Source organism: Myotis myotis, unplaced genomic scaffold, assembly GCF_014108235.1.
Source record: "Myotis myotis isolate mMyoMyo1 unplaced genomic scaffold, mMyoMyo1.p scaffold_m19_p_15, whole genome shotgun sequence".
Taxonomy (NCBI): Eukaryota; Metazoa; Chordata; class Mammalia; order Chiroptera; family Vespertilionidae; genus Myotis; species Myotis myotis.
In genome coordinates, this window is record NW_023416319.1 from 46,544,184 (window position 1) to 46,570,844 (window position 26,661).

General features: G+C 45.0%; 1 protein-coding gene across 27 annotated transcripts in view; it reads right to left on the reverse strand.

The window, feature by feature from the left end:
* The window catches only part of KCNMA1 (potassium calcium-activated channel subfamily M alpha 1), a 686,992-nt gene that overhangs the window by 169,427 nt on the left and 490,904 nt on the right, over positions 1 to 26,661 (reverse strand). For all 27 annotated transcript variants that reach the window (XM_036337223.1, XM_036337220.1, XM_036337215.1 and 24 more), the window contains 3 exons: positions 25,194 to 25,276; positions 21,367 to 21,436; positions 15,601 to 15,756 (listed from right to left, as the gene is read on the reverse strand). In XM_036337223.1, the coding sequence (XP_036193116.1) occupies positions 15,601 to 15,756; positions 21,367 to 21,436; positions 25,194 to 25,276 (309 nt within the window). The remainder of the gene's footprint in view (positions 1 to 15,600; positions 15,757 to 21,366; positions 21,437 to 25,193; positions 25,277 to 26,661) is intronic.

The window sequence follows — 26,661 nt, forward strand, 5'->3', positions numbered from 1 at the left end:
CTGGTGCACAGGTGGGGGCCAGCTGGTTTGCCCTGAAGGGTGTCCCGGATCAGGGTCGGGGTCCCCACTGGGGTGCCTGGCCAGCCTGGATGAGGGGCTGATGGCTGTTTGCATCTGGTCGCACCCCCTTCAGGGTGGGGGTCCCCCTGGGGTGCCTGGCCAGTCTGGGTGAGGGGCTGAGGGCTGTTTTCAGGCTGGTGGGTGACTGAAGCTCCCAACTTCTCCTTTTTTTCTTTTTTCTTTTTTTTATTCTGGGATTTATTTACCTTCTATGGCTGTCACTGGAGCTGAGAGCCGGCTCTAGCTCTGAGGCCTCGGCTGCTGAAAGCAGGTATCTGGGGTTTGTTTAGCTTCTATAATTGAAACATAGTTGCTTTCGGAGCTGTTGCTTTCAGGCTCAGAGCCGGGCTGCGGCAGGCGGGGAATCTTGGCTTCCTCCATCACTGGAGCAAGCAAGCCTCCTGTTCGCTTCAGCTGCATGACTGCTGGCTGCCATCTTGGTTGGCAGTTAATTTGCATATCTCCCTAATTAGCCAATGGGAAGCGTATCGGAGGTACAGTTAATTACCCTATTTGTCTTTTATTAGATTGGATGGGCTAAATAACAGAATGGAGATGATAGAGAAGGGAATCCATAAACTTAAATTTAGATCAACAAATTTGTGCAATTTCAACAATAGAGAGAAAAAAGATTTAAAAAATGAATAGAGCCTTAAGGTCCTGTGGAATATTAGAAAAAGGCCCACCTTTTGTCTTATAGGAAACTCAGAAGGAGGGCAGAAATTGTGTGATACAGAAAAAATATTTGAAGAAATAATGAATGAGAAATTCCCAAATTCCACCAAAGAAATAATGCTCAACCAATCAGATGACAGGAAACCAAGGACAAAACGAAAACATTAAAAGCAACCAGAGAAGAACAACTCATTACTTATAGGTGAACGGTAATTCAAATAACTACGGATTTCTCATCAGAACTAATGAAGCCAAGAAGGAAAACAACATTTTTTTAGAAAATTGATTTTGAGAGAAAGAGAGGAAGAGAGAAAGAGAGAAACATCAGTGTGAGAGGGAAACATTGATTGGCTGACTCCTGCATGCCTCCCAGTGGAAATGGAACCGACAACTTTTCCATGCACAGGAAGATGCCCAACTGAGACACACCAGTCAGGGGAAAACAATGCTTTTAAGGTACTAAAAGAAAAAGATTTGTTAACCCAGAATTTTCTATTCATCAAAAATGTCCTTCAGGAATGATGGTGAAATAAAGACATTCTCAAATGAAGAAAAATAGTATTTACCAGCAGGCTGCTCTAAAGGAATTGGGGGTGGGGGGATTTTGTTCAGAAAGAATGGAATGATACCAAAAGGAAAAATGAAACATCAGGAATGAAGAGAGAAAAACAGAAATGGGAAGTATCAGAATAAATATAAAATACTATACTTCTGTTGAGTTCTTTAAAATATGTTTGATGGTTGAAAGCTAAAGTTATAATATTGTCTGATGGGTTTTCAATGTATGCAGATGTAATAATGCATAACACAAGGAAAATCAACAAAAAATGTGGAAGGTAAAGAGATTTGTAAATAGCACTGCTGTGAACATTGCTGCTATAACATTTTTTAACTATATATATAGTTTAAAAAAAGAACAAAATTAAAAGCAGATTCATTGAAAAGATCAGCGAAATTTACATGTAGTACGACAGACAAAAGAAAGAAGACACGTATTACAAAGCCAGGAATGAGAGGGAGGTTATCACTACATACCATGCAGACATTAAATGGACAATAATGGGAAATTATGAACAACGTTACGTACATAAATTGAGCAACTCAGTTAAATTAAACTAATTCCTCAAACCCCTTAAACTGCCACAACTCACCCAAGATTACATAAATAACCTGAATAGACCTATAACTATTAAAGAAATTGAATTAGTCTTTAAAAACCTTTGGGAAAAGAAATTCAGGTCCAGATGGTTTCATTAGTGAATTCTATTAAACACTTGAAGAAAAAATATCATCAATTCTACACAATCCCTTCCAGAGAATAGAAGGGAAAACACTTTCCTACTTATTTTCTGAAGCCAACTAAAATCAGACATGGACAGTATAAGAAATATATAGAACAAAATCCACTTGAAAACATATACACAAAAAATCTTCATAAAAACATTAGTAAATCAAATCCACCCATATATCAATATAAATATATACACATCTATACATGTGTATATACACGTATGTACATATGTGTGTGCCTGGGTATGTGTATCACACTAGGAGCAACTGGGGTTTATCTTGGAATGCGTAGTGACTGGTTCAATCATCTCAAATCAGTCAATGCAATTCACCATACTAACAGTCTAAAGAATGAAAACAACATGATTATATCAACTGATGTACAAAAAGCATTTGGTAAAATTCAATACCCACTCATGGTAAAACTCTCATCAAATTAATAGAAAAGAATTTCCTCAACCTCAAAGGAAGAGCTAACCTTATATACCTATAACTGACATGATACTTAATGGTGAAACACTGAATTTGGTCCCTCTTAAGAGTGGAGACAAATCAGAGACACACTCCTTCACTCTTTGTATGCAACATCCTGCAAGAACTACAAGCCAGCACAATACGGCGGCAGAATACAAGGTCAATACAGGAAAATAATGTGTATTTCCACATACCACCAGTGAACAACTAGAAACGGAATTTCTTAAAGATGCCATTAAAAACAGCATCCCCCAAAGTAATATTCATGTATAAATCTAACAAAAATGTACAGAATCTGTTTGCTGAAAACTACAAAACACTGATGAAAGAAGTTAAAGATTATGTAAATACATAGACCATTTTCATAGATTGGAATCCATGTGGATGCTGATGCTCCCCCAAATTGGTCTATATGTTTAACACAATTCAAATAAAAATGTCAGTAGGAATTTTGGCAGATACCACCTGAGCCTAAAATTCATCTGAAAAGCCGAAAACACCAGCCTAGCCAAAACAATTTGAAAAAGAATACAACTGGGGGAATCGCATTACCTAATGGCGATTTTAAGCCGCAGAGGATTGTTTCCAGATCTTGAAACTCACTGGAATTTTCTCATTACATTGTGAGGGTTCTTGGGGCTGGTAGCTCCTTCCTTCCGTTCATTTTCTTTCCTTTGGAATGGGATTGCGCATCACTGCTGTCCTATGGCCATCTTACCATGATGCCTTAAAGGCGTTCTGGTTTTACAATTCCACCAATGGAAGGAATTTGGCCCTAGCGTGCATGATACCAGAGTGCTGCCCATAAGTGATTTAGATGATGAAACTTAGGACTTTAGAGTTGATGAGTCATAATCATCATGAGGCTTTGAATTTGAACTCATGCTGTAGGATTGAAAAATTTAAGGATGTTAGGATGGGATGAATGTATTCTGCGTGAGGATCAATAGAAATCTTTGAGGACCAGGAAAATGGTGGGCTAAATAATGACCCCTAAGGATAACCATGCCCTAATCCTTGGAACCTGTGACTGTCTGTTACCTTATATGACAAAAGGGACTTTGCAGATGTGATTCAACTTAAGGATCTGTGGATGTGAGATGATTTTGTACACGCATACCTGTCTTATTGTGCTTTGCTTTACCGCCCTTCACAGCTGTTGCGTTTCGTACAAGTTGAAGGCAAGATCCTCCACCAGCAAAAAAGATTATGACTTACTTTATTGCAAAACTCATTTTATTATGGTGGTCTGGAACCAAACCCCAATATCTCTGAGGTTCGCCTGTATTATCCAAGTGGCCCTAATTGAAATCTCAAGTACTCTGATAAGGAGGCAGGTGGAGATTTGACAAATTAGGAGGAAATAGGGGATGTGACATCTAAGCAAAAGGTGAGAGTGATGTGAGGAAGGAGTCATGAGCCAGGGAATGCAGGCAGCCTCCAGAAGCGAGAATGTGCAGGGAAACGGCTTTCAGAGGAGCCAGCCTTGCCAAAACCTTGACTTCTGTCCAGTGAAACTCATGTCAGAGAAAAAAAAGTGTGTTATTACCAGCAGCTAGATTTGTGGAAATGCATTAGAGCAGCCCTGGGACATTAATACACACACTTTCATTTCTCCTGGGTAGATATATCTGTGAGGGCAATTGTCGGGTCACATAGACACTTGACATTTAACATGTTGAGAAAACTTCCTAATGTTTCAAAATTAAGAACTTTGATTCAGGAAAGACAGTATCAAGAAAATAAAAACACTGGCTACCGACTGGGAGAAAATATTTACAAATCCCATCTCCAACCAGATAGCCAGAATATATGAGACACTTTTAAACTCGAAGTTAAAAACCAGACAGCATCATTTAAAAAGTGGTCCCAACACCGATCACAGTAAATGCCGGTGAGGCTGTGGAACAACAGCCGCTCACTTGTTGCTGGTGGAACTGAAAATTAGGACAGTCATTTAGGAAGACAGTTGGTGGTTTCTTTCAAAACTAAACATAATTTTACCATATGATTCAGCAATCAAACTCCTTGGTGTTTACCCAAAAGATCTGAAAACTTATGTACACACAAAAACCTGCACACGGAGGTTTATAGCAGTTTTATTCATTATAGCCCAAATGTGGAAGCAACTAAGATGTCCTTCAATAGGGGAACTGATGAAAAAATTGTGGCTCATCCAGACAACGGAATATTATTAAGTGCTAAAAAATGAACTATCAAGCCATAAAAAGACATGAAAGGACCTGAAAACCATATTACTACGTGAAAGAAACCCATCTAATAAGACTACATATGATTGATTATATATATAAATCATACATATGTATAATTCCAAGTATATGACATTCTGGAAAAGACAAAACTAATGGAGAGAGTAAAAAGATCAGTATTTGCCAGGGATTAGGGGAAAGAGGGTTCATCAATTGCTCAGTTGTTAAACAATGTTGATGTTGATAATGGGGAAGCTATGCCAGTGTGAGTGCAGGGGGTTATGGGAAATCTCTGTACCTCCACTTAATTTTCTTGTGAACCTAAAACTGCTTAAAACAACAAAGCCTATAACAAAAATAGGCCATACACTTCACAAAAGGACACACAGATGACAAATAAGCATAAGATGAGATGCTCAACATCATTAGCTATTAGGGGAATACATATTAAAACCACAATGAGATACCACCACACACACACTTGAGTGACTAAAATTAAAGATACTAACAACACCAAGTGTTGACAAGAATGCAGAGCAACAAGAACTCTCAAACATTGTTGGTGTGAATCATAAGTGGCACAGCCATTTCTGAAAAAACGTCTGCGGTTTCTTTTAAAATTAAACACTTATCCTACAATCCAATGATTCTACTTCTAAGTATTTGCCTTGGAGAAATTAAAACTTATGTCCATATAAATTTCTATACGAATGTTTTATCAGCTCTATTCATATTCACCCCAAACTGAAAGCAACTTCAAAGCCATTGAATGAATGAATGGTAAACAAACCAAGGCAAGTCCATAAAATGCCATCATTTTCAGCAGTAGAAAGGAGTGAAATATTGATACACACAATAATCTGGATGGATCTCAAGGGAATGATACTAACTGAAAAAGCCAGTCTCAAAGGTTATATATTGTATGATTCCATTTGCAAGACATTTGCAAAAAGACAAAAGTATATTGAGAGAGAACAAATAGTGATTGTCAGGGGATGGGGGTCAGGGGTGCAGCAAGGCTATGACTACAAAGTGGGGTCACTGAGACTGATCTATGTTCTGAGTCTGGTAGTGGCCAGATTCATGTGTTAAAATGCAGAAAAGTTTGTACCCATACATAAAGTTTAATATAAGATAAAATTAAAGAAGGAGATGCAGTATTTACTTTTGAATCTTTTACTCTACAGATGAGGAAGGTCAGGAACAACACCTACTTTACCTCCTACTTTATGCTCAACATCATTAGCTATTAGGGGAATACATATTAAAACCACAATGAGATACCACTACACACACACTTGAGTGACTAAAATTAAAGATACTAACAATACCAAGTGTTGACAAGAATGCAGAGCAACAAGAACTCTCCAACATTGTTGGTGTGAATCATAAGTGGCACAGCCATTTCCTATAAAGGAAAATGGCCAGAAGAAATTCTAGGTGAGTGGAACTGGACTTCTCTCCTAATCTCTAGAGGACATCAATTCAGTGCCCCACTCCCTGTGCCCAAATTGTTTGAGTTACTATAATACTTTATGATGATCGGAAGATGCTTGCAAAGATTAAGCTTAGCTCTACCTTCCCTCTGAGAAGTGTTCCTTTCTTCCTGTTATCATCACTGTTTAACCCTCTAGATCTCACGCCTTCTTTACTGAGACCTCCCTGTGTTGGAAACACACCATCCTGCATTCTGACCCACTCGTTCCTTCCTTCAGATGGTCAGGACTAAGGTCTTTTAGATTTCTTACATTCATCTTCAACAAATAGGTCAGCACCCCTCGCTGCTCAGTGGCAGCACTGACTGGAGCAGCAAATTCTCCCACGTGGCAAGGCATTGTGGTCTAGGGAAGACAGGCAGCCTAGTCCTTTTCAGGTTAAGGCACCAAGAAGGGAATGATCCACTTTCTACCTTGGCAATGCTTCTAATTTCTATGCCATGTAGTTTGACATGGTTGGGTAAACTGAGGATACCACACTGTCAGGTATTGAAAAGTGATTTCTATTCTTAGAAGCCTTGAATACAAAACCAAGCAGTGTTTCTATTTGAAGCATTCCTAGAGGAAGCAATGTGTAATAGCAGGCGAAGCTCTGAGCTAAGAGCATAGTAGATTCTGGCCCTCGCACTACCAGTCCCCGTACAGCTGTGCAACGAGAAGCCAGTCATCCTATCCTCCCCTTTCCTCTTCTCCCATTTCCTTCGCTCTACAGATGAGGAAGGCCAGAAACAACAGCTACTTCGCATTGGCACATCTTCTAAACTATAACGTGATATACACACTTAGGTACTAGTATCATTTGAAAATTCTTGATAAAATACCCACTGTATCAAATCAGTGGTAATTCCTTATTTTGCATCTACCCCTAGGGATGTAGAATAATCATCTCAAAGGAATTCAAAGGTTCCTCATCCTTGTTGTGGGCATAGGTTACACTTGGCATCCTTTAGAGCAGTGGTCGACAAACTCATTAGTCAACAGAGCCAAATATCCACAGTACTTCTTCAAAATAGACTCGCCCAGGCCGAAAACCAACTTCTGCGCACGGGCCACGAAGTTTCAATCGCACTGTACGTGTGCGCGCACGTGGTGTCTTGTGGAAGAGCCACACTCAAGGGGCCAAAGAGCCGCATGTGGCTCTCGAGCCGCAGTTTGCTGACCACGGCTTTAGAGCATGATAACCCATAAATATTATAATAAGGGAACCTGAGATTTTATTCCTAATGGCTTAATAGCATTTTGAGATTTGGCTTGAAAAATCACAGACGGTGAGTGGCACCCATAATACCTAAGTTAGAAATAGGAAGTGGTCCAGCCAGGAGGACTCAGCCTGTGGACACGCAGGTGTGCTCAGAAATGCAGGCAATTAGTTAAAGGCCGATAATCCCTGAAAGAGCCCATTTTGATGTTTGGCCAGAGGCTTGGCCAAGAGGGCGTTGTGCCACGTGAATGACAATATCCTGGCAGCTGACAGGGGCCGGGGTGAGTGGCAGCCTCTGGATTTCATGGTGCGTGCTGGTCACTGTGGCGTCTGCTCCGTCCTCATGGGCACCGGCTGTGGTAAGTTATGTAATCTTTCTGGCTACCCTCCCCTGTGTTCAGTCCATGCCAAGTGCCAAATAAAAGAATCCATATGTGATTACAGCTATAAAACCGAAAGGAAAATATTAGACAAATATATAACATTTTGGGGTTTCTAAGTTTGTTTTACCTTTAATGCTAGGCAGACAGTTTACACAAATCATTTTGCTGCAAAGTAAAGAATAATGAGTTAAATGTGTTCCCTGTCACCATCAATCATGTACATTTGCCTTTGATTGACCAAACACATAAGACACATGAAATGACTTTCTAATCATGTTAGGGGGAGAGAGGGAGGCAGGGAGGGAGAGAGGGAGGAGGGGAGGAAAGAAGGGGGGGGGGGAGAAGATGGGGAGGAGGAGTTTCACCCTTTTTTGTTTTATCCAGAAATCCCATTGACATTTTCTGGCAATCTTCTAACATGCGGTACGGGCTTCTCTTTGCTAATAATGTTTGCCTTGAGAATTTGTAAAGGCCTGAGAACTGTTTAATTCAATGTTCTAGAAATTACCAGGGCCAGAGGGGAACGGAATCCCTGTTAATAGTTCATGGATTAAGTCTCTCTTCATTTGAAACCATGTTCAGGGAAGTGCTTTCCCTTTGGTGGGCGTTAGTCATTAGGGCAGCGCGGGCAGCACAGGGGAGGCAAGAGAGCCACTGAGAGGAGATTCAAGGGGAAGAAAAGAAGGTGCTCAGTGATGTCCACCCGGATGGGACACTGAGGTTTAGCAGGTTCGTTTCAAGGCAAGGGTTTCTATTATGGTTTGTGAATTCCAGCAGCACCCTGCCTGGATTTTCTGCCACTCAGAATGGTTTATAACCAACTCTAACCAGCCTCCACACGTCCTCGCCAAGGATTGTAGCGCTTTGAATTCCAAGTTTCATGGAGTCAAAGTTTCATGGAGCCAAGTTTCATGTAAGTGTACATGGAGTCAAAGCTCTTCCGTCTGGCAAGAGAACCATGCACAGTAGCAGAAGAAGACGTTTCAGCACCCAAATCACCCCAAAGTATAAGTTGCTGGTCCGGGCCCCACCCAGCTGTCTGTATCAAAGACAGGCCAGGCTAGGCTGAGGCCAATGTACGCCTTTATTCAACAGCACTGAGGCCCTGTCATGAGTCGGGGGCTGTGCTAGATGCTGGGGCTTCCCAGTGCTCACACAGTTCCAGGGAAAAGAGGCAATGACAGAAAGTGCCATTAGTGCAAAGCCTGCGGGAGTGCAGCTCAGGATGTGATGCATGCGGTGTGGAGGGGACAGTGATGCAACTTTTAAAAATGCAGTTCCGATATTTTCCACACGGAAACCTCATTCGCCCCACGAAACAAAGAACATCTAGGTCCTTCCTAGAGAATGTGAATTAGTGCACTTCCTCCATGTAGGGGCCTCAGAAGCCCCAGAGCAATGCAGGAGTGTATTCACTTTCTTCTTGATTTCCCTGCACTTGCCAGGAAAACTGTGGAATCATAAAGCAGCCCCTTAGTAGAGGTGCGCCATCTTCATAAACTGGAGAAGTCGGCTGCGGAGATGCCAATTCTCCCCACACAGCCCAGAGCAGACCCTGGCACACCGGCGCCTGACACGAAAAGGGGCTCCTGGGGTCCCAATGATGTGCCGTTTCTGACTCTGGGTCCTGGTTCTCTAGGTGTTGGCTTTGTGGATATTTAACCAGCTGTCCATTTATTAGATACACACTTTATGTTTGTATCTTATGTGTCAATTAAAAGTTTGTTTTCAATCCCTTTTCTAAAATTTATTTCTAATGTTTTGGAGAGAGGTCTCACCGAGAACTTAACACTGAGCAGACCTGAGGCTTTGATAGCAGGAAGCCATGCAGCTCCCAGGGGAAGCGCATTCCAGCCAGAGGGAGAAGCCAGCGCAAAGCCCTGGGCCAGCTGAAGGGAGTGTGACCCACTGAGGAGTAGGAGAGGCTGGTGAGGCCACCGAAACCTCAAGGCCTTTGCAAGGACTTTGTTCTGGTAAGTGGGATGCCTGGAGAGGTTTATGCGGGGATGACAGGGTTTGATTCATGCTTCAGAAGGCTGTTCTGCCTGCTTTATCGGAGACAGACAGGAGGGCAGGAAGGGGTAAGGTCCGAGCATGGAGACCAGTTACAAGGCTGATGCACTAGGAGATGATGGATGGTGGTTTGGAGCTGATAGTGAGTACATAGGTGATGAGAAGTGCTCAGATTCTGGGCATATTTTGAAAGTCGAACCAAGAGGATTTCCTGTTGAAGGGAATGTGGTACAGGAGAAAAAGAAAGGAGTCAAGGGTGACTGCAAAGTTTTTAGTCTGAGCAATGGATGATGGCATAGCCAACGGTGCAATAGGAGGAAAAGGTTTATAGTCAACAGGGATTCTATTCTGGATGAAGTAAGCCTGAGAGATGAGAAATTCAAATAGAGATGTTGAGTAGCAGGTGAATAGATGATACTGGGTTCAAGAGAGAGGTCTGGATGGAGATGGAAGCGTGGGTTTCATCTCTATATCTAGAAACTAAGAGGATAAATGAGATTATGAAGGAAGTGAGTATAATTGTATTGGGAGCCACTTTCTACTGATGAGGATATTTGTAGAGGTCCATTGTAGGGACACCATCTGTGATTAGGGTGACATTGTCCGTGTGTGGAATAAGCAACAACTGCGTCTCACTATCTAACTCCCATCACGTGTGTTTACTTTGCCAGACAAACCCTCTATCCTGGCACTGGTGTTCCCTCCTGGAAGTTGAAAGCCACCTTGGTCCCCGCCTTACCAGTCGGAGCCCTGATCCCACTTCAGAGAGCCCTTCATCGGCCTCCCCGCCTCCACACGGAGTGGAGCCCTGCTTCTAGCAGACCTCCCTCACCTGGATAAATGCCCCTGGTCTGCAGAGCTTACACCCACCAGCCAACAGAAGTTGCTTGTTGTCTCCCAGAAGCACCCACCTAAGCCAATTAGCTTTACCCCAAGTACAGCAGTGCCTTATGTCAGTTCAGTCTTGGGAGCCTATTCATTTCCCCACCCTGACTCATCCCACACTAGGCTAACCCCTCATCTGCCTTGATACTGTGACCTCTGCCCTTGCAGAGATGCCAGGGAGAAAGGCCAACAAGACCCACAGGATGGGGCGGTGCAAACATGTGCCCACACAACCTAATTGGAACAGAAGCTTCTGGAAGCTTCTCAGCACCTCATAGCCAGTCTGACAGTCTGATTAGCACACTGCCTAGAGTGTGGTAGGTACCCTGAGAATCTCTACTGAATCCAGTTTCCATAAAATAAATTACAGAAAGCTAAGATTTGTGCCAAGATGAAGGCACTAGCTAAGGTTCCCTCCTATCGCTGATTCTATTTCCTCTGGGTCCTGGAACCAGTTTGCTTGGGTTCGAACAACTGAGTTCCTCATTCCAACTTTATGCCCTCATGAAGGCCACTCAACTTGCCTTAACCCACAGTGTCTGCCACTTTAAAGTGGAATTAATAACAGTGCCAAGTTTGGGTAGGGTCATTGCAATAATTAAGTGAGATAATGCATATAAATCACAGCGGAGGGCTGGCACATAGTTAGGACCTAGTATACTTCAGCTATTATTAAAGATTCTTGATTTATATATCCAGCTCCTAAACCATGTTTTTATATACGCATATATTCAAACACATACACACACAAAAACATAACCCAAAATAAAAGTATTAAAAATGATTCCCTTGGCTACAATTATTGCTAGGATTATGTACTGCTGAAAGCTTATCTCAACATAATAATAACAATAATGAACAAATGGTTTTTATGTCCAGCAAAGCCACCTCAGCCAAGATACAAGCTGAATAACAAGGGATTTGCCTAGTGCTTGCTCATTCATAAATAGGAAATATGACAGAGGAGGCTGCATTGTGATCAAAATTAAGTAAATTTCACTCACAATTCCAAATCTTATAAAATAGGGAAAAATTTAAAAGGCATATTACATCATTTCTCCATTTTCATAACTGATTTATCCAACCAAGAAATAATTACAGAATGCCTGCCATGTTCCAAGCTATGTAAAAGTGTATGTGTCTGTGTGTGTGTATAAAATGGTAGATTAGCAGAGTTAAAATAGTTGGCAATCCTGGAAACAATTTAAATGTGCTCAATTTCAAGACTTAGTGTATATGTAAAAGAAATTTTAAGAATTAATCACCCTCTGAACACACACAACACCCCCCCCCCCACAATTTATCATGTCCAAGGACAGCTAATCCTAGCCAGAATAATAGCACAATTCACAAAAATAGCAGGTCAAGCCCCGACTTGTAACCAGATATGTTGGAAAGAAAGTTAACTATGACATGGTAAGACTCTAAAACCAAAAATATATATATATATAAAAATAAATAAATCAATGAATCTTCAGTTACATTCCAGTGAGGAAGCCAAACAGAGGAGAAGAGTGGCCACTTATTCAAGGAAGAGGCGGGGAAGATAGGCTACCTCGGCTCATTGCCCTGGCCCTTACGGAAGACACTAGGGAGTCTCCCTTGAACCTGAAGGCAGGTGGTGGGAGATCAGATAGTGGTAAATGAGCAGGACATTCCAGGCCTGGTGGGTAATGTAGACGTTGATAAGTCACAGGAAGAACTCTAGGTTAGAAACTGGGTGTCGTGGACAAAATGCTTAACCTGTCACTAGCAACAAGCCACGGTGCTGGAGGTCCCTCTGAGTGGCCAACCTGAGCCTCCTTCATAAAGGTATTGGCTATAAAGTTAGCATAGATTTGTTAAACAAATCCCAGCACATCGCAAACTGCAGAAAGCATGCCTCAAGTGAAACAAATTAAGTGCAAACTTAAAAAAAAAATCATTACCCCGAAGATGTGGGCTAAAAACATAAACAGATTTCCAAAATTTTAGATCTACTCAGAGATAACATATCCAGTATGGGAGTTAGGCCTTCAGAGGCAATGACTTGGGTCCCTGGGTGAGGCTCTTTGAAAGGGACGCTGCTGAAGGATATGGCTAAGAGAGTGCTCCCCCATATTTCCTGGTGCCTTTGTTGTGACTGCTCCACCAGTAGCCCTATCTCTTTTGAGCTTTCACACCTTCACTTGCAGTCCTGGCTTTAACGGCCTGGAGGTTAGTCGTGTGCCTGTGATATAGCATCCCTGTTTCAGTCTCCTTCCTCTTCCTTCTTCTTTCAGGAGGGACTGAACACAGTACCTGCTGCAGAACCAAGAAAAAGACACTGCACCTGCCCCAGGCAAGGGGGAGGTGAGCTCACACCCCACCTGTGGCTTCCAGAACCGCTAAGTATGCTCAGGGGATCAAGTGTTGTCAAGCCCCGTCCGATCCCCTTCCCCCCAATAGGACTGCCTGTCCCCGTGGAAGTGCTGATGGATTCTCTGAGTAGGACATGGGGGACCCCAGGGAAGGAAGCAATTTCTGTAAACAATAATCCATTTAAAAATGTCCTTTTTCATCTGCCCCCAAATAAAAACAAGGGAAGGCTTTGCACCCCTGGAATGGGAGAGAATATGTACAACTTTCCAAGGAGAATGTCACTGTGGCGTTTGTGATGAACTAAAGGAGACAGAAGAGAACCTGAGGGCAAGTGCAGAGATGACGCTGCAGAAGGGGGATGGGGGCAAGGCGCTTAAGGCCGTCCTATTGTTAACGAGAGAAATAGGTGACTGGAGGCCTCGCTATTTCCAGGTCATGCGCTTAGCGAATTCCAACACAAAAACCACGTGAATGTCACAGGGTCAAATGCAGAGAGCTACCCCCAAACCCAGAGGTCTGGCCCTGGACAGAAGCAACACAGAAACATAACCCCGGGAGGGAAATGTGTTTTCAGTTACACCAGGGCCGGGCCGGCCTCTCCCACAGGCTCTTCCTAAATAGGAACTTGGCAGTGGGCTGAGTTGGGCTGGAGGGTCGTCCTCCGCACAGAGGTAAGGCCCTCGGGGTCTCACGGGAAGCTGGACAGAAGTTCCTTCTCCCCGCTGGTAACAGCCCCGCAGAATCAGCGTCACATCCACTTTACTCATGTTCCTGACAGGTGGCTCTAGTTTCACGCCGGCACCGCAAAATCAAAACATACGCATGTCAATGGCCCGTGTGCAGCGGGGTCCAGCCAAGGCCGGGTTACATCAGCACCAGGGAGCGGAGGCCAGGCCTTCGGGCCTCAAGCCTGGGCCTGTGGGAAACTCCCTACAGAAGAAACCACCAGAGCTGGATGGACAAGCCAGAGGAGCTCTCCTGGTGACAGTCCTGGGCCTGGGCTCCTGGTGCTGAATGGAAGAGCCTGGGAGACACCAGCTTACACCTGGCGGGGGCTTGCCACACAGACTGCCCTGCCGCCGCCATTTTGCCGCATTCTGCTTCCTCCAGGCAGTGGACTAGCAGCCTGGACTGAAGGAGCCACTTAAAGGAATGCGATGTCCTTGCTTGTGAGCTGGGTCTGAGCCAGGACATCAGTGAAGTGCAGGTCTTTGGGCATGTAGAGGCTAGAAGAATTTCTTTAATCAAGGCAGCCATGGCTAAAGTGATTGAAGGGACTCCAAAGCAATTTGTTCTTATCCATAGAGGAATATATTAACTATAAAGTGGCTAAATAAAGTCAGTGAGGTAGGAACAGCAGGTACGGGCCTAAGAAAATATCCTGTTCTAAGTCAAACAACCCGTGGAGGCCGGAGATGAGAACTGATACAGAGTTTTAGTCCAACACCTGCATCCCCATCCTCCCCGCCCATCCCTCTCACTGCATCCAGGTCCCCCTCCTCAACTCCACCCAGACCTTATCTCTGGTAGTGGGTGTGGCAACAATGGCAGCGAAGGCTGGAGGGCTCACTCCTCTGATTTCAGAGCTTTTGGCCCCCTTTGTGGGACCTCCTGGTGACTCACTAACTTCCCGTCTCAACCACTGCCAACTCAGGAAGGTGAATGTGAAGAAATGAGTAACAGGCAGGGCAATGTAAGCCCAGATCTTGAGCTAACCGGCACCAATGCCAAATCAGAGAGACCCAAACTAGACAAGCTTCACTGCACCGGTCGGCCACCTTGCCTGTAGAGGCTGAGAACAATCCAAGGATAAGGACTGGCGTTCTCATTCTCCTGAGCTCCAAGGACCCTCTAAGTAGGAGCCTGGAACCTCAACCAATGTCCCGGACACATGCCTGGCCTGGCCGGAGAGGAGAGAGGCAGGTCCAGCAGGCAGGGGCCACGAGAGGGCTACCCAGGGAGCTCTGTGGCATGAACGGCTGACAAGGAGATGAGCATGCCCAGACCGCCTAGCTCACGGCGGAAAGGGCACCACTGCTGAGGACTCAGTTCATCGTTTCACTCGCCATTCAAATAACCGTGGCATGTCAGCCCCGCTGGCCTCCTTGATTGTGCAGAAATAAATAAATGAATTATGTTGTTGGGGTTTGGGCTTCAGCACAAACACATGGTCTACATTTATCCGCACAGTGAGAGGTCCACCAGCCACTTGATGTAAAAGAGGAAAATGATAATTCTTTTCTTTAGGCGCTCTGGTGCCATATGGAATGTATATAAATCATATTTTTGTTTTAACAGCGGAGGCTTTGTTGATAGATAAACATGTGGTTTATCTAAAAAAAGAGAGGATTGCGCTTTGAACAATCATTTAATGGCCGTGGATGTGCCAAATAAAAATAAAAACATAATTCTGAAAGAAGTTGGCCTCTTGCCCAAATCCGTAACAAGGAATTTCTCCTCAACCAAAGTGGTTGAGGCCCGTCGATCTGGTTTGAGTTTAAGCTGTGCTCTCTACTCAACCCCACGACAAATTGAATCCGGGGCTAATGTGCTCTAATAGGACAAGGCGTTACCTTTATGAATGACCTCATGGAGAAGAGGTTGGCGAGCATGGTGGACAGGCCCTGGGCCAGGCAGCTCTGGGCTATGAACCCCAGCTTCAGCTCGGCGAGGCAGATTGCATCATCACCCTCTTTCCAGTTCCAGCTCGGGATGTTTAGCAGATGGGCCTGTGGAAAGGAAACAGTTATGAGACCTTCCTTTGTGAAACGTTCAATTGTTTCAAGTCTCCTCTGGGAAACGCAGCACTGCCTAGCTGCAGGGTGATCCAGGCCCGTCCTTTCTTCCCTGGGCCTGGGTCGGGTGCTTGGTGTTTTACTAAAATCTCCTCATTAGACTCCAGTCTCCCTGGAAATTGCTTCTGTACCTACCAAGCCAGAGGCCTCCCCTAGGGTTTGTCCTTTAGCCAAATCGAGTCCAGAGGCAAATCCCTCTTGTGACATAGGCCCATGCTACTAGGATGTCTGACTACGTTGCTCATACACTGGCTCCTCAAATAGACTCTGATACTATCCAATGCCTGTGTACTTCAGATTTCATTTTATCTGCCTTCCCAATACTCCAGATCAGTGGCTCCCAAGCTTGAGTGGGCATCAGAACCACTTGGAGGGTTTGAACAAGCACGTTGCTGGCCCCTTCCCCACTGTTCCCGATCCCCTGTGTAGGGTGAGGCTGGAGAATCTGCATTGCTAAAAGGGCCAGGTGACGCAAGCTGCTGAGCTGGGGACCACACTTTGAGAAGCACTGCCATAAATCACCAGGCAAATCACAGCGTGCACATGTCACCATCTGTTGCAGGTGGACAGATCCTCTTCAACAGTTAGGTCAGCACTGAGATCAGGGCCCAGAGCACGCTCAGCCAGTTCTGTTTAAGCGGCATGAAGCACAGTCATAGGTGACACACTGGTTGGAAGAATCAGGATTCAAAAGTTCTCCAGAGTTGGAAAAAGGGGCGGGGGGGGGGGGGGTGTCAACCAGAAAAGATTTTAAAGGCCTTCATGTCAAGTACAGCATTTAGGTTGAGAAAAATCAATTCTATAAGTTCAAAATGAGAAGACCTAACTTGGCAGCAGACATGAGGGAACAGAAAAGAAAAAACTTAAGTGTGTGGGCAACTAAACCCCAAAGAGAGGCCAACTGTGTGAGAAATCGCAGAGAACGCCAACGCCTGCTTGTTAGAAATGGTCTCCAGGCCGAGGGAAACGAAGGTTCCATTCTGATGTGAAAGGGTCAGGCTGGTTCCAGAAAACCTGATCCAGCCTAACCGTCCGATTAAGGAGGGAAGCTGACCACTTGCATCACTTGCAGAGAAAACGTGACAAGCACGAGGAGAGGTGTCGGTTCTGGACAACCCCTTTGAAGCACAACGGAGAGAGGCAGCAACGTGGGGCCTGAAGAAGCTCTCGCCATCGCGGAGGTGCTGCTGTCATGGAGACATTAGGCTTGTCTTGTTTTGTTCCAGGAGCCAGAATTGGGACTGCAAGCAGTCATGTTGGCTTGTTTTATAAAGGAACTTTCTGAGGATGCAATTTGTCTAAGAGATGGAGAAGGCTGCCTCCACTGCAGGGTATCTGTCCCTAAAACTCAGTAAGTGTCCAAGTCTCAGCAGAAAGACCTCTTGCTTTGCAAGGAGAGAACCCCTAGGTCTTCCAATGCCAGACTCCATGGCCCTGAAATGACGATTTCTCCCCCAACAGGAGGAGCACCAACAAGGCTTCCATTCACTCTCGGGACAACATAGGCAGCTGTATTAGAAGGAGATAGAAGACTCCGTCGTGGAAACAAAGGGTGGGCCCTCAGGCTCCAGGCTCTGCTTTCAGAAACACCACTCTTATGAAATGCCTTCTTGCAAAATCCAGTTCTATGGCAATCGAGTGCATCCTAACCCAGCGGGAGTCTATTCCTGGGAGAGATGACTGTATCCGTCCTGATGACAGCACTTTTAAGACAGCCCCGCGTGTGGGCCACAGAGGATGGCAATTTCCCTCAGGCTGAGTATCAGAGACTGTCCACACATCGTAACCTCGATCCAGAACTAGCCCTGCCTTTTATCCCATTTCTCTCCCTACTCTTCACTGTCCAAAGAAGGCCACCTTCCCCTCTACTTCCCTGGCATCATAGAGAATAACATAACAGTCTAAGAGAAAAAATATTAATTTGCATTAATAGCACCTGAAAAGAATGAGGAAAATCAAAGCTAAGTCATGAACAATCAAGTCATCAAGCCCCAGACAGACACTAGATAACCTTCATGGCACCCTCAAACAAACACACAGAATGTTTTCAAGAGGGTCTCTCACATCCCCAAGTGCCATCCAGGGTATGAAGTCCGGGCCTGGGGTCCCCCATGTGCCCATCTGGTTTGAGTTCCTTAGACATAGTTTCCATGTTTACAGAGGAAAGGCATGAGTCTCATTTCTCGGGCTTCCTTTCTTGGCCCCAGTATCTTCTGCAATCGCAGGGCAGGGAGCCACAAGGGATGTGCCAAAGCCTGGGACCAGGGATTTCTGTGTGCATGAAGCAAAGACAGGAGATTGACCCAGGAATTCGAATTCTTGGTGTCTGGCCACTCTGTCCTTTTTCATTTGAGGGCAGCGGGGCCCGGTGGAAAGGCCAGCATTGCTGCATGGGAGCCCAGAGGCAAATCCTTCCAACCTAGAGAAGTAGACCTGCTGGGCAGGGTCTGTACTGGGCCACTCATCATCTCAAGAAGAAGGAACGTAAGACAGTTCATCCTGGGAAACCAGGAGAGATGAATCCCAGCCCCAGTCCCATCTCTCACTGCACATAAAATAAAACTGGAGAAGCCGCCATGAGGAGCAAAGAGGTCACATCAGAGGAAACACTGTGTCATGACTGCCCAAGTGTAAGGGTTTACAGGAGGAAGCTCAAAGAACTGCATGTCCATCGGGTCAGCAGGACTCGGCTTCAAGTTCAGAAAAGAACCCTTTCACTACAGTCTGCTGGGGGAGGAAATCCAGTAAGAGCTAGCTCATCAGGAGTAACACCTTTCCAAGATGTCATAAACCATTCTTTCCTTGAAGAGGCTCAAGCCACTGACACCCGAATTAGAACATTTCCTGGGCCACAGTCTTTCCATGTTCAGAGATGGCTAGGCTGTGAGTGTTTCCCTCCATGGATTCTAGTGATATTAAACAGACCCACTTTAGAGAATATCAATCCTTCTATGAGTCCTACTCTACAGAGCCACAGTTTGGTTCTGTGGGCTGTGGCTCTGTGTAAAGAGAAGGTGGTAGTTGGCAGCTCTGTCCCTTAGCTCACTAGCTGCCAAGTGACCATTATTTGTACCCTGCAGAGCAGCTCGGAGTCAGAGCCTGAGGCCCAGTCTGAAGTCACACTGAATGCTGAAATGCACAGATGGTCAGATGAGGACTCAATGACAGAATGGATGTCAAAGCTCTTGTAAAACCATTAAATATAACACAAATGTCTGAGATTATTATGATAACAAACTCAGGGGCAGGTTTACATGGAGAAAAAGCAGGCAGTCTCCCTATGTCCCTCTAGGTCCTAGAATACCAGTATCATTTCATCACAGGGGATGGAGAGCCTTTATATTTTATGCATGGCATCCAATTATGGAATTAACTATCCCTTGCAATATATTGACAGTGACATAAGTTTATACACACATACCAGGCTCTTTCTGAAAGCAAGTGTTCATGGGTGGAGATCTCTGGTGAAGAGAAAGTGCCGAAAGAAGAAGAAGAAGAATATTGAATAGAAAGTGGAGAAAAACATGTTGAAAGGGTAGGTAGGAGGACCTTAGGAAACAGAGCAAAATTATAAAGCAAGGGGAAGAATGCTTGCAATTCTGCAAGGAATAAGATAACTAATAATGAACACTGGTCTTTCTATTCTTTCTCTGGAAGAGAGAAAGGCAATGAGAGAGGAAAGGCCCTGTGTCCAGTCGCTCCGTCCCTGGAAACTTTACTGATCTTCCAGGGCAGAATCTCATAGTGATGTTTGCCTAACTCTAAACCCACACAGGCTGGGGTGGCGCGAATAAAGTGTGTTTTAAGCAAATAATCACGGATCAGCTGACACCTTCACTGTTGTTCCTGAAGAGCCACAGTGCAGAGTCTGTGGGAGACCCTGAGCTCACCGTGTCCATGTGAACACTGACCAGGTGCCATCTGGACCCTGGGTCTATGGAGCCACTTGGAGTTTGACAGGAATCACAGCTGAAATCCTCCTTAATGTCTTGAAGATGCTGTATCAGCACTCATTGGAAGCAGAAGGGAAGGAACTGACATCCCTTTGTAAACATACAACATTAATTTTCCTATTCAATCTGAATTCAGCCCAAAATCTAAACAACGGCTTCAAGCACTCCCACACTAAATACAGTTTCAAATCTCAAATGGAAAAAGGAGAGTTTGTTACCCCAGAAGCTGTCACCAGCTACAGCCTTGCTAAGAAAATCCACCTCCACCTACAGGGGCTACTGTCAAAAAACGTCTCTAAATTGATGCTTGCGGGTTACCAATATCCTCACTGTGTCTCTTCAGTGTCCTTGGGTTTTCCAGGGACAAACAGGACACTGTGACCTTGGATGCCCACCACCAAGCCCTCTGGCTGCAGCACAACACTTTCTGCAGTGGAACCACCTGTCGAGGGTCGGGCAACGGTTGGCAGGGGCAGCAGCGCCAAGGGTAGCCAGTCACCGACAGCAGGCCACACTCAGCGACAGCCTCTGATGGGCTTCCACACAGCAAAATGGGGCAGCCCGTGCCAGCAATTAAGAAATAATGGCGTGGCACCGGTGCATTTGGCAGAGCGGGGTCTTCTCTGGGTCACCTGACTGCCTATTTTGTAGGGAATATGGTCACACACTCACTCAAAACCCAGCAGGGAGTTATTCTGTTCACACAGGACACCTGGTTCCAGGTACTGCCCAGCCTCGTTTCTCAGCCTCATTAAGGGGATAACTGGTTCCATATCAAACAGACAAAGGTGCCACCTTCCCTCCCTCAAAGCTGTTTTCCTGGGAGTTTAATGACCATTCACGTGGAGGAGCATTGCCTTTGAATGCCACTGGGCTCTGGGAAACATCGCAGACTCCAGCATTCGTTTTCTTCCCCATCCCCCTGTGAGCTCTAACACTAGGAAGATTCCATTATGTTTACTCTAATTTGCCTGAATTCAACCATGCAATTCTCATCTTGAATTTGAGAATGCCATGTCCCACATTCCCCACCCAACGCGTGTTCTGTTCCCCCAGGTTCACCTGGTGTCAGAAGAGCCCTATTTGGGACACTCTCTATACCTTGAGGACTAAATCCTCGAGTGCACAAAACAGGCCGTCTCTTTTGCTATACCTCCATGGGGTTAGGGGTCAGGCAGAATGCTGACCGTCTCGTAGGTGTTCAGTAAACACAAACTGAGGAAATTAGTAAAGCACATAAAAATGGAAGTGTTGCAATGGGATCTGAGTGCAGCAATAGTCTGAACCTGGGGGTCCCACGGGTGCTTCTTGAATGAATGAATCGGCACCTGAAGGAGATTCCTCCCAGCGGCCAACTGCAGACAAGGTGTTTGGACTGAAGCAATGTCCCAAGGAGGGTTTACCCACCACCCACTTCGTTCAGGCTTGTGGATTGCTTTGTTTTGTGTGCATGTGTGTGTGTGCATGAGTGTGTGCGTGTGTGTGCAAGTGTGTGTGCATGCGTATGCACATGTGTTTGGCTGAACGGCAAGGGAGAAGAGACTAGACCCCCATATGCATCTCTGAGCCTCAGTCGGCTCTCACTTCCTACCTTGTTGTGATACTGCAGCATCTGAGTGATGATTCTTATCTTCGGGTGGTAGTTCTTTATGGAGATGACTCTGAAAAAGAAAACGCGAAAGCTGAGGCAGGGTTTACCTTAACTTCAGAGTCTGATGGGAAGATTCATTTGATTAATTAGTCACAACCCAATGGAGTGACTGTGGGGCCAGCATCCAGGGCCATCCTGAGGGGTTGCAGGCATGGGGCCAAGTTAGATTGTGTTTCCACTACCATATTCGTGGTAGTGTGAAAAAGAAACCAAAAGAAACCACAAAACGGCCACAGAAGTGTCCTGGGCATAAAAGAAGAGAGAGGCCTGTGGTATGTGAGTATGTGTGTCCTGGGGGTAGGGGGTTCTGGGGCCAGGGTCAAGGTGTGTTGCCTATATAGGCATCTGAAGAAAGCAAACTCAATTTATGGGGCCAAAGGAGGTTTTAAATCTCATACCCTGGGGAACAGCCTAGAAACAATTTGCTGTGGATCCAATTCTCCAAGTAATAATTTGAGGCAACAGTGACAGATCAAACAAGCAACCCAACAAATGATTCTAATTGCCACACACATGGCCACTCACAAAAATGATTTCTAAGTTGGGCTCCCAGGATGGGATTCTTGACTTAACCTTCAATGGCAAATAGCATCTAAATGATCACTTTGACCTGATTAGAATAAGGCAGGGGTCCTCAAACTTTTTAAACAGGGGGCCAGTTCACTGTCCCTCAGACCGTTGGAGGGCCGGACTATAGTTTAAAAAAAAAACAACTATGAACAAATTCCTATGCACACTGCACATATCTTATTTTGAAGTAAAAAAACAAAACGGGAACAAATACAATATTTGTATTTGCATGTGGCCCACGGGCCGTAGTTTGAGGAGCCCTGGAATAAGGGGTAAGGGCTTTTGGAGTTCTAGTACAAAATCCCTCCAAACTGCCCTCAGTCCATACTCAGTATTAGCCCCTGCCTGGGCCTCCTCATGACCCCCCTGACAATTATGTGCTAACAGGGGAGGGGCAGAGGAATATAAACACCTGGACTCCAGTCCCAGCTAGTGCCCTGGCGAACTGGTGACCTTCAGGAAATCCCTGGTCTCTCTGTAACCGTTTCCTCATCTGGACATCGAGGGCAACAGTACCTGCTTTATTTATTTCACAGGCTTGGTCTGAGCAGCAAAATGAAAGACCAGATGTGAAAATGCTTTGAAATCATTAAAAGCTCTCTCCACGTGCAAGTTATGGTTTTTGTCATTACGGACTCTGTCAGAGGTGACACTGTACATTTCCTTCTGTGACAGGGAAGGCTCAAGAATGGAATTCCACGGAATGGCCCACCGCCTGAGCCTAATCAGAAATGCAAGTGCATTTATGGTGACACCCCCCACAAACTTCCCACCCAGAAACCCTGCCCTTTATCCCTGTGTCGTGCAAAGATGGAGAGAGGCGGCCAGGAGCAGCTGTGTCTGAAAAGCTCCAACTTGTGCACTTAGGAAACGGATCACACGTCAGCCTCTCCTGCACAAGTTTACCCTGGGCTTCTGCACTTGAAGGATTTCATTTTATTTTTGAAAAAGTCTTGTGTTGGCCCAAGCTTATAACTCAAGGACTTGGCGCCTCTGTCAGCCCTCTGAATTCAGTTCACAGCCTCGGCCAGTTTTCTGCATTAGCTCATTTCAAATGGATCTTTGACATTTTAATTTCAAACGGGGCAGATTGGTCTCATTAAATTAAGGAGGAAGGAGGATTATACAAATAAGGGAAAGACAGAGCCCATTTTTAACCCCGAGCCTCCCATTTCCTTGTGCTGCCTGGGCCTTAGTTCTGATTCTGGCTAATGGACGGCTCAGTTACATTTCTGATACTACCGTTGCCCAGTAATCTCTATGCCTTGGAATCATGCCCATCGCCCCGGTAACCTATATGTCTTCACATTAACACTATCACAGTCAGGGCTTTTATGAGATATTGTGATGAAGAAAAATGTCCATTTCAAAGCTATTATCATTTCAATTAGTCACTTTTGAAGGCAAAAATATAATAATAATAAAGGTAGTGCTAGCCTCAAACTTGTCTGTGGGGTCAACGCATTAAATTTCATCTTCTTTTGATACTTTGGATGAAATTTTGAAGATAACAAAGCCTAGTTCCTTAAAGTCTACATCTGTATCACTTCATATGATGCAAAAACATGGTGAAGGAGTGAAATCCCAGTTCAAGGAAAGGGCAGCCTGAGCCACCTTAACCGAGGCTGCTGTAGTCACTCTCCAGCTGTGACCAGTGAGGGGATGGACCCAGGTGTGGGAGCACGTCCTCACCCCACCATCTCCTGCAGCCTGGCAAGCCCGATGCTTACAAGACCTCACGCTTCAACTTCCTTAAAACAACTGCACTCGTCATATTGCCAAAGAAAAGCGAGTGGAAAGGGAACATTGCTCCAGATGTTGCTTGCCAGGCACTAGGACCAGATGCTGAGGGGAGGCCTTTCTCATCCGAAAAGCATGGAGGAATTCCCCCACCTCACCGATGGGAAAGCACGTGTCACTTGGGGCCGCTGATTAAAGGCACAGAAAGGAGGTTCCAGTCTTGTGATGATGCAAAGGCAACTTCCCAAGCCTCCATGTTGGGGCAGTCAGGGCAAATTCCCAGGACACAGTAAACCAAGCTGCAGGGAGAAGGGAATCTTTGTCTCAACCCAGAAGATGGCTGTTCACAATTAGGTAAGAGTTCCTGGGAATACAGCGGGAGTGACATGTTTTCTCTTAGGTCATCTCTTCTCCAGAAGGTTCTCTTTACCCTTCCAAGCTGTCTTAACTACTCTGCAGTTTATGCTACAGGAGGTAAGATTTCAAAAGGGCTCTAATTATCTGGAGCAACATACCTTAACCTTTTAGGCATCTCATAGCCACAATATGTCTGGATATGGGTCTATGCAAAGAACAAAAACAGAACAACAGTTTTCTTCTGAAACAGTAAGGAGTAGGAGTTGGGCAGAAAATGGCCTCTCACAGGCTCAGCCCGTTTGCAGGAAGGGTCCTGGGAAGTGTTCTCCAAAGAGTGGCCCCCCGAAATGTTCTGTAAAAATGGGGGAGGGGCCTTGTAGTCAAATAGGTTTGAGAAATTCTCTAGAGCACATTATTTTTATCATTCATATTAGTATTAAAAGCACTGAGAAAGTTTTCAGTAAACAACACTATTTGTGTTGTAACCCAGGGAGATGGGTTGCAACAAAATAATTGGAGAACAAACTCCTTTTTGGGGGGGAAATGAAGCCATGTGCTATAGACACACTTGGAAAGCTCTAAGATGGGGCTTCATCCCAGGCACTATTGAAATTTGGAGCCAGACCAATTCTCTCCTGTGTGCAGCTGGCCTTTGTTTTATAGAATGTTGGGCAGCATTACTGGTCTCTACCCACCAGACATGAGCAGGACGACAACCCTAGTTATGACAACTAAGAACATCTCCAGATGTTTCAAAGGTCCCGAGACAAGACCACATCCCCGGACCATTTAGGCATCTCAGGTCCATTCCCTCTTAGGAAACATGGCACCTTACTTCAGGTCATTCCCATCTAAATTTACCTTTCCTTTTGGTCCTGTCTAAAGGATCTCAAACGCAAGACCCAGAACTCCCATCTTCTCGGGACGAACTTCCTATGGACTATGCTTTATGTCACCGCCCTCCACACCCAGCACAGCCTCAGCTCCCCCCACCCACCAGGCCTATGCAGGTAGTTTATGGACGAGATGATGTAGAGGACCCAAAGGGGAGCAAGTGGGCCACAGAGCCCAGAGCCTTCGCCCCACCCCCCAGAGGTTACCTCATGATGTTGGAGGCATCTTCAGCGTCGGGGTCTGCGCAGTACTTATTGGCAAGGATGAGGCACGCATCTGCTGACTCTATCTAAGACACCGAAAGGAAAACCACAGACACAAACACATAAATAGCCAGGCTTGGTGGCAGGCTCTCACTGTTTATAGCTCTTGGGGAACCTGGTGCTTTGCAAGGAATTTTTTTAAAAGAATCCTGAGAGATTATAGTTTGTGTCAAAAGTGTAGGTTGCTAAGTCTTGTTATGATATAAACAATTCATCTTGTTGCTGTTGGAAGGAACAGCATGTACCTTAGTAATTATACTGTTCATTTTGCATAGTCGTATGTGTGAGCTTCTCATATTTCTTTAAAGAATAATAATCTAAGTTGTTTAGTAGCCCCACCACCACCCCACCTCCTTTCCCCACCACCATCCTAATTTTTCCAGGTGGGAAATGGAGTTAGGTGGGCTAACCCCATCCACTCAGGTTACTAAGATAACTGAGGAGTTGGAGATTCAGTCATTTAGACTCCAACGTTCTTCCTCTAACCCTTTTCACATCTTATCTGGCAAACAAAAGGAAATGAGAGTCCTGAATCAGTGCTGTTCAGTATCCAATTAGCATTCAGAAATTCAAAAGACAACACATCTGTATGTATGAAGTGATGTATTACAGAAGATCTCAAACTATAACTTACTAACTTATCTGAACATGAGCCCCAAATAGTTTATTCCTTTGAGGGGTTCGTGAGTAGTGCTAATAATTGCCTACATCGAAATCAGGTCCAAAAACAATAACCATGTTCTCAAAGTTCTCATGAGCTTCCACATTAGCCATAACTTGAACCATATCTGGGGAAAATTAAGATGAACTGGACTCCGTAAGAATTCTTATGCTGGCGCAGGCCTGCAGCCTGTCCCACTTGACATGTTGTACTTAGCAGACCCTTCTGCATTTGGAGGGAAGGCTGGTCTCCGCCATCATATGTCACAGTATCTCTGGTTTTCTTTAATAGTCCAGAGAATTTACTCAAGTCCTTCTGGCTTATTCATGTTTGCCCACTACATGGTTACTGAATGGTGTGGTGACTGCAGTTAGCATTAAGATGTCAGTGGCTTCACAATTTCAATATACACTTAGTGTTGTGCAAACACTGAGCATGCTTACAAAATCGGTATGCAATGAGTAGAGTGGCAGAGGCCATTTTGCTGTACCCTATCCCCTTATAAGCCTCAGAAGGGCTTTCTAAGAAGATTCTACCTTAGCAGGTGCTGGAAAGAAAAATCAGCCCATTATAAAGTGGTATCAGATACCTATATGTTTAGTTCCACACCTTAGTCTTTTGGTGGGGGAAGGAAGGAAGCTCAAAATGTTTCATGGCTTGGTAACAATTTTATTTTAGACTAGAGGCCTGGTGAACGAAATTTGTGTACTCAGGGTGGTCCCTCAGGCCGGCCTGAGCCCTCTTGCAGTC